Source organism: Sminthopsis crassicaudata, chromosome 2 (genome assembly GCF_048593235.1).
Source record: "Sminthopsis crassicaudata isolate SCR6 chromosome 2, ASM4859323v1, whole genome shotgun sequence".
Taxonomy (NCBI): Eukaryota; Metazoa; Chordata; class Mammalia; order Dasyuromorphia; family Dasyuridae; genus Sminthopsis; species Sminthopsis crassicaudata.
In genome coordinates, this window is record NC_133618.1 from 241,675,773 (window position 1) to 241,693,306 (window position 17,534).

General features: G+C 33.8%; 1 protein-coding gene across 3 annotated transcripts in view; it reads left to right on the forward strand.

Moving 5' to 3' along the window:
• Positions 1–11,223: 11,223 nt before the first annotated feature.
• The window catches only part of CASS4 (Cas scaffold protein family member 4), a 59,275-nt gene continuing 52,964 nt past the window's right edge, over positions 11,224–17,534 (forward strand). Inside the window, exon 1 of one of the 3 annotated variants that reach the window (XM_074288652.1) lies at positions 11,224–11,489. In XM_074288652.1, coding sequence (XP_074144753.1) covers positions 11,445–11,489 — 45 coding nt within the window. In that variant the 5' untranslated portion in view covers positions 11,224–11,444. The remainder of the gene's footprint in view (positions 11,490–17,534) is intronic. The other 2 variants (XM_074288650.1, XM_074288653.1) reach the window with 2 other exon arrangements.

Consider the following 17,534-nt stretch of genomic DNA (forward strand, 5'->3'; position numbering starts at 1 on the left):
AAAAAATCAACTTCAAAGAAAATAGCAATATTAGAACAACAAAACAAAACTTAAAGAATACAGCAGGACGGCTAATTGGTGCAGTGTATTGAGCGCCAGCCCTGAAGTCAGGAGGACCTCTGTTCAAATCTGACGTCAGACTCTTAGCACTTCCTAGCTGTGTGACTCTGGGCAAGTCACTTAACCCCAATTGCCTCAGCAAAAAACTATTCTGGGAGAAAAACTTACATTTCTAAATGTTATCATGAGAAAAACATAATGAATTGAGCATGCAATTAAAAAAAAAAAAAAAGAATTGAACAACAGCAAATTTAAAAATCCCTAATAATAAATGAAATTATTAAAATTAAAAGCAATAAGACCATTGAATTGATAAGTTAAACTAGATGTTCTTTAAAACAAAACTATTAAAATATATAGCTAACCTGATTTTTTAGAAGAAAAGATTGTATTAAAAAAAGAACTCTCAATAGCAATAGAAGAAATAAGTTACTTTGCACAATTATTTGCCAACAAAAATTAATAATTTATGAGTACTTATAAAAATCTAAAGTACCTGAATTAACAAAATGAAAAACAAGTTCAATAACATAATAGCAGAAAAAGAGATTGAACTTCAAAGGAAAAACCTTCAGAACCAAATGGATTTACAAATTAATTCTAACAAAAAGTAAAAAAAAAAAAAAATTATAAAACTACATAAACTATTTGCAATAACAACAAAAGGAGTTATCTCTCCAATATCTTTCTATGATATAAATATGGTCTTGGCAACAATCAAGAAGAGACAAAGTATAGAACACTACTGACCAAACATATCTAATGGAACATTGATGAAAATTTTAATTGGAAATGTTTAAATAAAATATCAGAAAGGAGGCTACAATAGCAAATTAGGAAAAGTATATAGTATTATCAGTTTGGATTTATACAAGGAATGTAAAGTTGGTTCAACCTAAGGAAGACTATAATAAACTATGTTAAAAATTAAAATAATAAAAGTCATGTCAATAGATGCCGAAAAGACTTTTTGTCAAGATAAAATATCCATTTTATTACAAATTCTAGAAATTAAAGGAATAAATGGATCTTCCTTTAACATAGTACATAGCATTTCTCTAAATCCAAGAGTAAATATGTAAAGGGGAAAAAAAGTGGGAACCTTTCCAATAAGATTAGAGATAAAGCAAGGATGCTTTCACCACTAGTGCTAACATAGTGCTGAAAGTCCTACAGGTAGCGAACAAGAAGAAATTGAGAGAATAACCATAGAAAAGAAAAAAATTATCATTTTTGATGAATGTAGGACAGTGTCCTTAGAAAACCCTAGAGAGTCAACTAAAAAAAATTAATCGAAATGAGAGCAGCAAACTATAGCAGCTCAAAAAACAAATCCTCAGCATTGCTATATACAATCAACAAAACCCAGCAGGATGAGCTATAAAGAAAAAAATTCATTAGAGAAGCTGTAAAATATTTGAGAGAATAAATAAGATTCACCCAGGGACTAGATATATGTATATATACATATACACACAACAATAAATATAAAACCTTCTTTGAAGAAATGTAGACAGAATAATTAGAAAAACAATTGTTCATGGGTAATTCAAGCAATATAATAAAAATTTTAAACTACATAAATTAATTTACTTATTCAGTGCTATGCCAGTCAAACTCTTAAAAGAATGTTTTATGGACTTAGAAAAATTCCAAATATTAACAAAATTCATATGGATGAAAAAAGGTAAATAATCTCAAAGGTAGCAATTTTTTTTTTTTTTAAATGGAAAGAAAAGGAATCTATCAGTATCAGTTCTCAAATTGTTCTACAAAGCAATATTCATGAAAATGATTTGGTACTGGGAAAAGAAAAGGAAAAATGAGAGAAAGAAGAGGAAGAGGAAGAAAGAAAGATGGGAGTAGGAGGAGAGACACTTGATCAGAGGAATAGATTAAGTATAATATGTCTAGAAACAAACACAATAATGTAGTGTTCAATAGAATGTTAGATTTTTACTTCTATAGGAGGCATTCTTTTGCCATTCTTGGTATTGCCAATGTTTAGCACAATTTTTGGCTTGTACTAGATGTTTAATAAATGTTTATTGACTGACTGACACAATACCTTAATCTCTGGGAAACATCAGTGAAAATTGGAAAACAGTCTGGCAGAAAATAAGTTTAAACTAATTACATACCAAAATTATATCACATTATATACCAAAATAGGTTCTGAATGGATATGTGACATGGTTATCAAAGATCACATAATAAAATAAGGAGTAGGAAAAAATTATCTTTCAGATCTATGGAAAGGGAAAACAAATAAATGATGGAGAAGATTATACAAGATTAAATGAATGATTTTGATTCTATAAAATTCAAAAGTTTTTTTTTTTCCCCCACAAGGTAATAAAAATTGGAAGGGAAATAAATAACTAGGAAAAACTTGGGTTTGGTGTAATTTATTTCCCATATGATTTTCTTTTTATATATTTTTAAAAATAACTTTAATTGCAATTTCAATACCTTTCTGCATATTTTAATAGCCTCTGAACTCTCATTTTAAAGAATATATATTATTTTTCCAGTTTAAAAAAAGTAATTGATTGCTTTAATCTATTTTATCCAGTATTGAATTATTGCTGATTGTTTTGATTGAATTGAATGTTGATTGATTATCCTTTTTTTCCTTCTATTAAGACATTTGATATCACTAATTAACCATAATGGTTCTTTTAAAAATATTAATTTTAGACATACATATATTTTATAACAGATTGTACTACTAAGAACTAGGAAGGTTTAGAAAATAATAGTAGGGGTCAGCTTGGTGGTGCAGTGGGGAGAGCACCAGCCCTAAAGTCAGGTGGAAATGAGTTCAAATCTGGCCTCAGACACTTAAGGCTTCCTAGCTGTATGACCCTGGGCAAGTCATTTAACCCCAATTGCCTCAGGGAAAAAAAATAATAGAAGAATAAATAGGAATAGTAAGGATAGATTGAGGGTAAGGGATAACAAGTAAGTAGGGATTATTGATTATTTGAGGGAAGGTGAGGGATATGGTTAGATTTGTCAAGAGGAGTAATAGTAGGAAAAGGAATTTAGAGAAGGATTTTTAACTGGAAGGACTAAATTAGGAATTTATTTTGAAATAGCTTTCCAATAATCTAGGGCTGGCCAGATTGAGAAATACCACATTGTGTACCAGCATCTGGCTCAGGAAGGTTACAGAGTATACTGTACTATAATGCATTTATAGTGGGAACCTTAGCAGGACAGGATCCAAGTTAATGATGTATTATCTAAATAAAACACCAATCCAAAGTATGCAGGTTGGATGAAGAAGTTGATGGTATAGAACTCTATTAGTAAGCTGAGACATAATACACATATAAATCATAACAGAAGTTATGCAGTATTCAGAATGAGCTGCTGGGAAGAATATAATGAAAAGCAAATTTGTCTTTTTATTAACTTATTTATAATGAATAACTAATCTATATGATCATTGAGTTATACCCAAATGATGTTTGTTTCTTTAGATTTTATATTACACTCATATTTCCCTATAAAATATATGTGATCAAACTACTTTTAAGCCCATTTATTTAAATATTAGCTGTAGTATGCACAGTGCCTACACCTAGGTGAAACTGTCTCAGCAGTTGAGGGCTAAACTAGATTAAGAGTAACTAACCAATGGCTCACAAATCCATCAGTGAGCTAGGGAAATGTCTACTTCAGGCATGTAAAGACTCCTCTTTGTCCCCCTTACTCCAAATGGAACAAGAACCATTTGTTCCAATGACCATGAGGCTAGCTGAAGCATGAGTGATGGAACAGTTAGAATTGGATTACAATCCTGATGCCAAGGTCATATGCTGCACTATCACCATGACTTCTGTCATATCACAGGACCTCAATGATTCTGGAAAAGAATGAAGCTACTGACTTTATGCATCTCTGCCTCACTTAAATTCCTTCAGATACGAGTCAAGCTACTACCCATCATTATTCTGTACCCTGACCCCAATATCTTGATATCTTGGTCCTCTTTGAAAATGAAGGATCAGCAAGTTGATAAAGTAAAAATTAGAAAGGAAATGGATAATTAGGGAAAATCTACTCAACTAGTTTTTCTGATAAAGGTGTCATATCCAAGATATTTAAGGAACTGGTTCAATTTTATAAGATTAAGTACCATCCCCCAAAACATAAATGGCCAAAGGATATATCAGGCAGTTTTTAAAGAAAAAAAAAAATTTAACTCTCAATCATCTTATTAAAAAATGTGCTAAGTCACTTATAATTAATGGAATGTAAATTAAAGTAACTTGAAGCTTTTGTCTTAACACCTATCAGACTGGCAAAGATGACAAGAAAGAAAAATTACAAATGTTGAAGGAATAGGAAAACAGGTACATTAATACACCTGATAGAGTTGTGTATTGGTCTAGACATTTTCAAAAATAATTTGGAACTATGCCCAGGAAGCTTCCAAACTGCAACTTTTTTAGTTAGCCTCATGACTTCCAGGGATATTCCCCAAAGACATCAAAAAAGGAGGAAAAGGACCTATATATGCAAAGACATTTATAGCAAAAGGGTTTTTTTTTTTTTGTATATTTTCAAAGAATGGGAATTAAGTGGGGTAAAGAACTGAAAACTGGGGGAGGGGGGAGAGAAGGGGAGTGCCTAGCATTTGGAGAATAGCTAAATGTAACCTCCAGCTCAGAGCTTACTGATTGCCAGTCTTGACTAATTCCAAGGCTTCAGAAATCTCCGGCCACTACCTCACCAAGCAGTGGTTCTATGTTCAACAGAGTACCAGGACACAGCAGCTTGCGAGCACAAGTCTTTATTCCATACAATGACATCCTACACTCCTCTGCACTTCTCTATACTCCACCTATTCCTGGTCGCCACTACTTATATGGGGTCTATGGAGGTCACATGCACAGCCAATAAGAGAAAAGACTTCTCTGGTAGTTGATGCGTCCTCAAAGTGCTCCCACTCACAAAGTGGTACTTACTAGCTGCAGAGATCACATCCAGGTGCCTCAGCCATCAAAGCCTTTTTTACTTCCTCATTGTACTATGTGAAGTTCCTCTCAGGACCCTTACATCTAAACAAATCATGTATAAGAATGTAAAGGAATAGTATTGTGCCATATAAAATGATAAAATGGACAATTTCAAAGAAAAGTGAAGAGATCCACATAAAACAAAATAGAGCAAAATGAACAGTATTAGGAGAACAATTTACATGATGACATTATAGAGAAAAAACACTTTGAAAGACTTTAGAACTCAGATCAACACAGTGCTAAACCATGAGTACAAAAAAAAATTAGATGAAATATGCCTCTTGCCTCCTGATTTAATATGTAAAAAGAGACATATGTATTCAAACTTGGTTAATTAATATAGGAATTTGTTTTGCCAACCTGTGCAGCAATATATGGAGGGCTTTATTTTGGACCTGTTTTTTTTTTTTGTTTGTTTGTTTGTTTGTTTTTTGTTTTGTTTTGTTTTGTTTTGTTTTGTTTTTGCTCACTAATTATAATTAGTGGGGAATTAGAGGGAAAGACAACAAAAACAAATTTTTCTTTATTGAAAAAAATTAAAACAAACTTTTAAAAGTGAAACAGTACATAAATGGAAAATCCTATTCTTAGGTTAAAAAAATCAACTTCGTAGCACAAGACAGAAGAGAAATGCAGTCTGTGTGAGAAAAGACAGAAATATCAACAAATCATCAATATGACAAAGAAGTAAAGAAAGATGCCATCATTCGAAGCTAGGTAATTATAAGCAATAGTGTCCAGGAAAAAAAAGGGCAGATAATAATCCTACTTTTCTCTACCCTATTCAGACAATAGCTAGAAAGAATTTTGTGTTCAGTTATAAGCATCACATTTTAGGAAAGACACTGATAAAATGAGGAGTATCCAGAAGGATATTCAGGATATTGAAGGATCATACCATATAATAATCATTTGAAGGAATTAGAGATGTTTATAGGAAGATGAGAAAATTGACATAGAGCATATACAACTATATGAAGGAAAAAGAAACTGTTAGATTTAAGATTGGCCTCAGAGCAGAATGAGGATCAATGTAGGGGAGTTACAGTGAGCCAGTTTTTGATTCAATAAAAGGAAAACTTCCTAAAAATTATGGCTATACAAAATGAAATAGACAGATTCAAGAGGCAATGGATACCCTTTCACTGGAGTTATTTAATCAATCAGTAAACGTTTTTAAAGGGCCTATTATTTACCAGACACTGCAAAGTGCTAGGGAAACAAAAACTATCAAAAGATAGTCTACCCTTAAGGAACTTACAATCTAATGGGAAAGACAACATTCAAGTAGACATATACAAAGTGAAATATATAGAGGATAAGTAGAAAATAATTCAAAGAAGGAAGGCATTGTAATTAAGAAAGGTTGGGGGAAATTTCCAGTAAAAGATGGGATTTTAGTTGAGACTTAAAAGAAAGCCAAGGGCAGCTAGCTGGTATAGGAATCAGAAAGACCTAATTTCAAATCCTGCCTCAAATACTAACTGTATGATCAGGGGCAAGTCATTTAATCCTGTTCACCTCAGTTTTCTCATCTGTAAATGAGTTGGAAAAAGGAAATCACACTATCTTTGCAAAACAAAACAGAACAAAATGGGGTTCTGAAGAGCTGGATATGACTGAACAACAAAAGAAAAGTCAAGGTCAGTAGATGAAATAGGGAGGTTCCATTTCAGACATTTGGAATAGGCAGAAATATTGCCTGGAGCTGAGAGAGGGAGGGTCTTGTTTCTGAAATAGCCAAGAGGTGAATATTATTGGGTCAAAGAATTGGGGAATGTGCCATAAGAAAACTGGAAAGATAGAAGGGAGTTAAGTTATAACAGGCTTTGAATGCCAAACACAGCATTTTGCATTTATTTCTGGAGGCAAATAGGAAGCCACCTGAGTTTAGTATGTGTGTATGATGAAATTTGATAAGCATTTTAGAAAAATCACTTTAGTGAATCATGAGTGTACTGGAAAAGACTGAAGACAGAGAGACCTGCCAAGCAAAGGCTGGATGTCTTCTTGTTTGGAATGTTAACTCTTGTTTAGATAAAGGATGAAGTCAATTGTCTAAAAGATATCTTCCAACTCTGAAATTCTGTGATATACTTCATGACAATGGCAAACATTTTAGATGAGCACTTGATATTAATAATGAATCATTGAAAAAAATTTCTTTCTATGGTCATGACTGTCATATTTCTACGGTTTTAACTTGCATTATAGAGGAGAAACTTTTTATTTGCTGAAAAACTTAGAGATATATTTTCTTTTATCATGTCTCTCTCTGCACTTGATCAGGACCTGTCCCTGTAGAGAGCTACAAACAGTGGGGGAACTCTGGGTGAGGTATAAAACCCTTCAGCCCAAAGGGAACTTGCTGACAATGTCTGGTTCAGCTCTTACTCTTCCTGAGAAGTGGGGGAGTGAAGGGAAAAGAGCATGATCACCTGTGTTAAGACTAAGGACTTAGGCTAGTCTTGAGAGAGCTAGTCTGGATGGTATATTTTGGCACCCCAGCATGGGAGCTCTAGAAAGCATAGTACATTTTGGCATACCAACTTGGGGACTCTAGAAATCACACTATATGTCCCTCTTCCCAATTTTATATTCTTCAATACCATTGCCTCTTTCTCATATAATACCTGAATAAATACTGAGCAGTAGAATCTAAGCATCATGCTTTCATAATTGATTTTGATGTGCACAACTCAACCTAGAAATGCTGGAAAATATTTCTTCTCCTTGCTCTGTTTTTGTGCCTCTGGACTTAGTCAACATGCTTCAGCTGCCTTTTCAAACTGAAACATCCCTCTGCTCCTGTGGCCTCTCTTTCTATTGATGAGTTACTCCCAGAATTCCCATTCTGAAAAAGGGTCCGGGGTTAAACATTTTCCACTCTTCCCCAGACAACTTGTCTCCACATGGATAAGTTCTTCCTGTTTCCCTGTATCTCCCCCCTTTTCATCTCCCTTTCATGTGTTGTCTTCCCCAATTAGAAAGTAAGCTATTTGGGGGCAGAGATTTTTTTTTCCAATTTTTTTTTCTTTTTGTATTTTTTCTTACTTGTATTCCCACTCCTTATCACATAGTACATAGTAAGACCTTAATAAATTTTCATTTTCATCTATAAGCACTCTCAAAATAATCTTGCTTAAGTATATATCTGAGACCAGCCTCTCTGCAAATTAATTATCTGTTAACTTATTTCAGTAAGTATTCTTTATGCTCTCACTATTTTGTTGAAGCAATATTACTCAATTTTCCATCCTCTTCTGAAATGTTTTATAAACAAGTTTGTATGCAAAACAATTTTAATCTTAACTGTCTTATGTCTGTACTTGGCACTAAAATAAAATGTTCATTGGATAAAGCTGTTTCTGAGTTCTTATAGCTTCCTTGTACTTAATATTTCACATCAATTAATCTCTAATAAATAGTGATAAATATAATGTCTTTATCATGTAAATAATGGGGAAGATGGCATCTCTTTGAAAAGATTCAGTTAGAATTGCTGCAATCACAAACAAGTCTTATTTTCATGTTTATTTTTTGTTCCAGGTTGGTTTTGATTTATTCCTGTATTTCAACCAGTTAATAACCAAAGTATACACTGAAAACAGAAAGCTGACTCAGAAATTATTCCAGTGTTGATGACCAAACACTTGCTGTTTGCTAAAATATAATAATGATCACTTTTTGGAATTATTACTTGATGTTTTTACATCTAATGTTTTACAACTTTCTTCCTCTAGGAGGTATTCATGATTTATAAATATGAGGCATCTGAAGCATCTGTAAGTCTTTTGCCTCTTTCATTTCTTGAACTCACATATTTTCCAACATAATTTTCACCCTGCTGTTCACTTTTGCTTTGCTATTTTAATGTGCCAAGATACATATTGATTTCTATGGAAGATCTTTTCAAAAGTTTGGCTTTTCAAACTTCATAGTAAATGTTGGAGTGGTTGTAGAAAGATAGGTAAACTATTGCATTTTTGGTGGAGCCGTGAATTATTACAATCATTTTAAAAAGCAATTTGAAATCAGGTAACTAAAGTGATGAAAACATACATTCTCTTTGATGCAGAGACTGTGCGGTTAAACGTATATTCCAAGAAGACTTTGATAAAAAGAAATCCTTCATATAAACCAAATATTTACAGGAGCATTTTTTTGTGGAAGCAAAGACTGAGAAATAAAGTAGATGCTTGAGGGCTGAAGAATGGCTAAACAAATTGTTGTACATATTGTGCATGGGATATTATTGTGCTATATGAAATGAACAAATATTTACAAATTGAGAGGCATAAAAAGATTTACATGAAATAGCGCAGAACAAAGTAAGAAGAATCAAGAAAATAATATACATAATGACTAAAACAGAGTAAATGTAAAGAATAACCTCCACAAAACAATTAAGAATAAAATGTCATAAAATTACAAAGAACAAACATGACCACAAAGAAGAAATGTGAGAAAATACCTCCTCACACTCCTTTGCAGAGGTGGAGGAATTTCCCATTAAAAACAAACAAAAAATACTTTATTATATGGGATGACTCTTTGGAAGGGAAATGTGGAGGAATATGGAGAACTTAAAATAATTGAATAACAAAAGATATCAACAAAATTATATTTTTAAAAAAAATTAAATCCTTACCTTATTTTCTACAACAGATGTTGGTAGATAAAGTATGATTTGGTCTTCTTGCTTATATTCACCATGAGGTCTACAAGGCAAGATGCCCAAGTATCCAGTGAAGTGATGTTACTTCTTGCCTTTGGGCATATGATAAACCAACTCTGCCAGTTTCTCTCTGTGTTCTATATCTCTATCTCTCTTTTTTTTCTCTCTGTATCTGGTTCTCTCTGTATTTCTGTCTTTCTCTCTCTCTCTGGCCTTATCTCTTTTTATCTCTTTGACTCTGTTTCTATATCTCCCTGGCAATCTCTTCATCTCTATCTTCAGTTTCTGTCTCTTTAATTCTGTCTCCCTGTCTTTTTCTCTGTGTCTGTGGGTATTTGTTTCTCTTTCTCTCTGTCTCTGACTGTCTCTTTGTTTCTTTCTCTGTATGTACTTGTCTCTGTCTCTCATTTTCTAAAGACATTAACAAAATCACATGAAACAGGGTAGGTATGGATGGATTCTGATCTGTATCATTGGAAAAAAAAAAAAAAACACCCAAAACATTCCCATGGATGAGATCACAAATCTATTTGAATTATTTGAGTACTGGGTTTTTTTTAATGGTCCAATAGTCTTACAATTATGAGTACCTTCTGCTCTCTTCCTACAATTTCATCAGTATAACTATAGAAGAGAAAGGAGACAAAGGTTTTATGGGCTGTCATGGCCAACATATTCATCTTATAGTGGTCAGTCTTCTACCAATGAGCTTTCTTGTATTTAAGTAAGCTGGAACTTAGACACCAGACATATTCAAAGCCCATATTCATAACTTTTCTGGCATAAGAACTTCCCAAATTATTCCATTGACATAGCCTTTAAGAGCCCAGAACCACTTCCATGATGTGATGATGGTGATGATAATGATATAGTTAACATTTGTCAACCAGTATTTATTAAAACTCTGTGCCAGGTACTAAGCTAAATGTGGAGGATACAAATAAAGGCAAAAGACAGTGCTTTCTCTCAAAGAACTTATAAATCTAATGGGTGTGACAACATGTGTGAAGGTTAACAGAGGCAAACAAAATGTACAAAGATAATTTAGAGATAATTATCAGAAAATAACCATTAACATTAAATAACACAAAGTTCTTTAATGTTTGCAAAGCACTTTACTTAAGTTATCTCATCCAACCCTTTAATAATGCATCAGAAGAGGATTTTTAATGTAGAGTGCCTGTAAAGTTAATCTTTTTTTCTTCTTTTCAGTGAACAAAGTTTGAAGAAGTAAGTCTGATTCATTCACCGTAGTGTGAAAACTATTGGGCTTTGGCATGCAAAACCAGAGCCTCTAACTTTTTTTACTGAGCTATCTGAAGTAGGAACTTCTGTGGAACAGTAGGCTGGCTTTTTTTTTTTTTTCTTTCTTTCATTGTGTGTGTGGTTTTATGAAGTAAGTTTGTGACTCTCAACAGAGTCAGACAATCTCTGTTGTAGACAGAAAACCAGTGAGGAATGAGTATATATGGCTTTATACACATTCATCTCATTTTACACTTAAGAGAAGTTTTAGAAATATTGTTTTGGGGGAGACTCCTTTCACCACCTTCCTGTGTATTGTCAGATGACGCCTTAGAAGTACACTTTTGAGAAGTGACATTGCCTAATCATCCATCCTCCTCCTTAACCCACTGTGACTGTCTGTCATACTACAAGAGGCACTGTTTGGCATGACAAACCTGAAAGGAATCAGCAAAATGAACAGCTCTCCAGAGGTAAGTGAACCCCAGCTATTTAAATGAGAAAGAGGAAAAGGAAAGGGAATAACCCTTCTGAATAGGACATGGGTGCTTGTAATTTGGCTAAATGTAATAATTCATCTTTACCACAGAAGTGACACAAATGCTCTAGTGGAACCAGGGGGAGTCATGGTTTGTTTGGCTATCAGCTCAGTTAATTAAGACCATCTGTTACTTAATGTGAGGGTCATCTGTACTTTGCAAGTCTTTGCCAAAGATTCAGCCCCACAGAAACTATATGAAGTAATATCTGAATAAGAGAAACCTTCCCTCTTAGCTGAGTGTCAGATAACAGGAACAATAGCATTTCTCATTCACTCAATAGTCATTTGGCAAGTATTTATTCAGCCTCTGCTGTTTGCTCAACATTGTGCTCCCAGCTATCATAAACTCCTAAATTTGCCTAAAATTTCACTTAGGCTTTTAGGAATGACTATTCCAAATGCTTCCCTGGCCCACCTTCTACCTGTTAAAGAACTTTTATTTCATTTAAAGCCAGTACCTCACAGTTAAACAATTATTCATTCTCTTGCTGGTTCATGTAAATTGGTTTTTCTTTCTAATTGAAAACTCATTGAAAGGCAAAACCAAAAAGAGACAATCTAATATAATCCCTTAACCTCCATTTGCCTTAATTTCCTCATCTGTACAATGGGGATAATAATAACATCTACTTCTAAGGATTGTGAGAATCTAATGAGATATAATTGTGAAGTGCTTAATATGTCTGGCACATAGTAAGCACCATATAAATGTTAGTTATTATTATTATTGTTGTTGTTGTTTAGAAAATTATCTAGATTTATAGTCTAGAATTTGAATATCTTCTCCGATAGAAGGTTCATGATTACAGGAAAATTATTTTATCTCTTTAAGGTTATAATTTATAATCTGGAGATAATTATCCTTGTAGTACTTTGATTCATGGGGATTTTGTGATGATAAAAATGAGAGCATGGATACAAGGTGTCCCAAAAATCTTTGGTTTAGATCATGGCTTTTGGAACACTCAGTATAAGGTACACTGAAAATCATTTAAGTGACAGGCAAATATCAATCAGTGTTCTACTTAAAAAAAAAAAAAAAAAATCTCTAACACCTAACCCAGTGCTGAGTACCTAGTATATGCCTAATAAATATTTATTAGCCAATAGCTTCCTTTTAAAGCCACAACTCATGATTCAGTGCACTACTTTTATTTGTTCTTAATATTTATTGTAAACTTAATCATTTATAAAATACTAATCAATTAATAAGCTTTTTAGTAATGAAAACAAATGTATAAAATTTTATGTAAAACTTCAACAAACTAAAACCAAAAAACAATGCTTTTGTTCTGTGTACTATTCCAAGACTGCTACCCAACTACATTTGGCTCTCAAATATAGGCATGTGCATGAATATGTACACGTGGGGATATAGATATATGTGTCTATGTGTGTGCATTTGTTTGGATCTATTTTACTATTGTAGAGAACTCCTTCCTAGTAAAGAAAGTGCCTTCCCCAATGTAAAACTATAATCATTCTGCAACTTTCAACCTTAAAGAGCTACTTGGAGCAATGAAAAATTAAGTGACCTTTCTGTCTCTATCTACTTTGCTACCTTACTATGGAATTACTAGGTCTAAAGCTATAATTAGTTGAATAGAATATATTACATATTACTAGATTGCTCTTTGACATGTTAACCATAGTCAGCATTCATATTAATAATTCATTCATTTTTATTTTATTTTAAAAATTTTATCAGAACCTGTTTTCCTATAGCCCTATTGACATTAATTTACCATTTCTGGGATTATTTTGTCATTCAACTAGACATAAAGTGACTCTTAGGGTTGTCTTCATTTTCATTTCTCAGTTTATTAGATAATTTAGGTATCTTTTGCTGCATCTTCAAATTTTATATGTCTTTCTGTCTATTGCTTTTTATGAGAAATCTCTGAATAAAAACAGGATATTCTCACATATTTACCTCTGCAGGCTTCAGTTTCCCTGTTTATAAAATGAGAAGGTAGAGATCCCTTGCAACCTTGAGCTTTTATGATTTTAATTGAAAAAATAATTACTTTTAAAAAAAAAAAGTTGTTATAGCAACAGAGAGGATATTACTCACTCATACTTAAAGAAAGGGAAGCTCACAACTCAAGTTTTCACATTTTCCATATAACTTTCAATTTTATATCTATTTTAATTAGAAGTTGAAACAGTGACAACCAAATGAACAAACTGTTACAATTTTTTACTTGAGTGCAAAGGAGAAATACTACAATAGCACTTTATATTTATTGCTACAAGCATGAATAGATACAAATCTAATCCATGTTAACTTTATTTATGTGAACCACATGCAAACATCTCATGGCTGCCCCAATTATCTAAATAGTAGTGATCCTTCAAGTGTGTAGGTAACAAGCATGTACCAAGAAGTCAGGTAAGCCCTCCCTACTCATGCACAGGGAATTCCTAAGACACAGGCACAAAGGAAAAGCTGCGTAAATATAAGATAACAATACTGTGGCTTCTAGGTGGACCTGAGTTCAAATTTGACCTCAGACACTTAACACTTCCTAGCTGTGTGACCCTGGGCAAGTCACTTAACCCCTCCCCCCCCAAAAAAAGATTGTCTTTAGATCAGACATCGTGGGGTGGCTGTGCCCCTGGCATGGCTTAAAGAGACTTTCTTAAAGTCTCCATAAAATTGTATCTGGAGATCCTGTGAGGAGCAACACTTACCAGAGCTCCCTTCTGGGGCAAATCCAGGATCATTCATTTGTATGGGAACTTAAGTGCTCTGACCTTTCCCTGCTGGTAGTGCTCTCATGGGGCAGCTAGGTATTGCGGGGATAGAGCACTAAGCTTGGAATCATGAAGATTTATGAGTTCTAATCCATGTCAGGCACTTCCTAACTGTGTGACCCTGGACAAGGCACTTAGCCCTGTTTGCCTCAGTTCCTCATCTATAAAATGAGCTGGAGAAGGAAATGGCAAACCACTCCAGTAAGCAAACCCCAAAATAGAGTCAGATGTGATAGCTCAGCAACAAAAATGGCCATATGAGACAGCAACTTTGTAAGTTCCAAGCTAGGAGTGAGCCATGAGCCAAAGCCTAGGGAACGTTTACTGTCTTGCTTTTAGGAGTGAATGTTCACCCCAACTCTGATTATTAGAAAACTTGTGTACCACGATAGGTATAGATGAAAGATTCTTCACTTTTGTGGAACTTATAGTCAGACATGATCAAAAGGTCTGGGGGGAGGGGAGGGAAAGCTGTGTAGTGTGGACTTTGGTTCACAGAGAGGAAAACAGTGAAGTTGCGTCGTGTGAGCAACTTCCTAGGTCCCTTCCTAGGTAGCCACAAAGGATACTTTGAAAAGAGATGACTTAAAAATTGGTGATTAAAATTTCTACTTCTGAAAAAACTGCTAAACAATCCCTCAAAAAGAGGAAGGATAAATTACAGGTCAAAAAATAGAGAAAAGAGAAACATTAGTGGGAACAAATTAATAAACAAAGAAAAGCTGGGTTTGACTACATACTGTCAAAAAAAAAAGTTAGATACTGTTAAAAAGTTTGAGAGAGATAATTTCTAGGTAAGCAGTCATTTTATTGATAATTCTAATGTTTTTATTAATAAAAGGAATGGTCATTTGGTCATCTTTCCTGGACTAAAGATGAGTATGAAGATGGGCTCACAACTTATATGCCTTTGGAGGAATGGGTGTTTTCTGAGAATGGCAATCAATTTTGATTGATTAATAATTAATGAAAATGAATATTATAATTAGAAGTGGACCTATTCTAGTGAGAAACTATGAGATATAACTTTGATTATGTAATTTACTTTTAATTGGCCATATTTGAGAAATCTAATCAAAGAATTTATCCCCACCCATACCTGAGTAGATAGAGCACAAGGAGCTTTCCTAATTTAGATCAAATTCCTAGTAAAGTTAGGTAGAGTCTAATCACTATTGAGGAGAAAATTGATCCTATCTACCACCATTCTCTCCTGCTGGGGTTTGAAATGAGAACTTTAGAAAAAAGAGGAGGACTCTAGGTGTCCCCAAATAATTGGTTGTTAATAATCATTTCTCTCAATACTAATATAGGAGGCATAAAAAGTTTTTTTTAAAATCTTCTTGTCACTGAAAAAGAAAAAAAAAAAAAGAATATCATTATCCTCAAATAATTTCTACATGCTGTGCTTTCTGGTATTGCTTTAATGTAAAAAATTAAAAGAATAATTTATTTTCCCACCATTACTGAGGTTGATTCTATTAAATTAAACAAACTTTTACTAAATACATATTGTGTATCAGGAATTGTGTTAAGATCTGGGGATACAAAGACAAAATACAAATTTATCCCTGCCCTCCAGAGACTTTCCTTCTATTAAGGAACATAACATGTACATGTAGAAGTAAATGGAAAGTTACAAAAACAGGTCGGGGGGGAGGGGGAAGAAAGAAGAGGGGAGGGAGGAAGAGGAGAGGAGGTCTCCAAGAGAGAGAGACAGAGGAAACAGAGAGAGAGGCAGAGAAACAGACAGAAGCAGAGACAGAGAGAGAGAGACAAAAACTAAGAGAGAGAGAAAAAAAAATGGTGTTTTTTTTTGTTTTTTTTTTTTGTTTTTTTGCTGGGGTGGGAGGTGGGGTGGGGTGGGGCAGTGAGACTTAGACTTGTTATGAAGAGCAGTTTTCTAACAATAGAATGGAGACTCCAGAGGGGTGGGTAGAGAAGAATAGGATAAAAAATACTATATACAGGAGACTGACATATATGGGTATGAAGGAACAGAAAATAGTGGTCAGAAAAGGAAACTTTAATCTGGGTAGTCTATCAAAATTAAAGGGATTCTGGGTAGAGTCATATGTAAAAAGGCTGAAATAAAGGGTATAGAACAGATGGCTAGTTCCTAGTCTTTCCTGAAAGATAGGATGAAGACAGAAGTTATTATGTTGTACTATATTATAGTGTATTCTATTATGCCACACTTACCTTTAACCAGCTTAGTTTAGACTAATGCTCACTCCATGTAGAATAGATGGTCTCCCCAAGGTGAATGCATAAAACTCTACTTTCACAAAAGAATAAGATTTTCTGGGACACATTCCTCCCCCTCCATTAAAACCATCTTCAAGCAATTTCTCCTATAATTCATATTATATGAAAAAAAGTGTATACTACCTCAGATAGTTTTCTGGAGTTTTTAAACTGGTATGCTTGTGGCATAGTGTCTTACATATCATAGGCATTTAAATGTTTTGTTTTCATTTATGAAGAGCCTTCTGAGCCATAGAGCTGATCTAACAAATATTTGTATCTTAAAATGAGTATGTATTTCACATTCAACCCTAGCCAAAAAGCAAATGACCTTATAATACTTGATTAACACTAAGGAAAGAACATTGTTTAGATCCAGGAAGCAAGGTCCTATCCATAGGGCTTGTTAAATAGCAGTTTTGACACAGAGTGGAGTGGGGCATAGCAGCACACCATCATCAAAATGAGTGAAGTAAATTGCAATGACTGTTAAAATTCAGTAATCTCTGGTTTTGATTCTGAAGGTAGTTTATCTGTTTCTTGATGACTGGATACTTCCTACCAGGACTCAGCTTTAGTTTAAACTTTATTCTAAATCATATTTCTAGTTTCTGCCTTTGCTCTATTAATTCTTCCTTGATAAGTTGCTTCCAACTCAAATACTTATTCAAACTTAAATCTTTCTCAGATTTTATTTAGGCCTAGTCTTAGATCTACCTGCTAACAAGCTTCCCTCTTATGCTTTTTTAGACTGGCTGATCTCAGAATGTTCTTGATGCTGTTCTAGTGACAGTGCAGAGAGTTGATGTGAGAATCGATGTGAGAATCCCCTCTTTGGTTGGAGGCACAGGTCCAACATAAAAAGAATTCACAAACCTGAAAAGTTTGAATAGCAAAAGGGAAGTTGCTTTGCTAGGAAGGCAAACTTCTCAGTGGCAAAGTCCTGTTAGGGAAATAAAGGCTAGCACTGGGA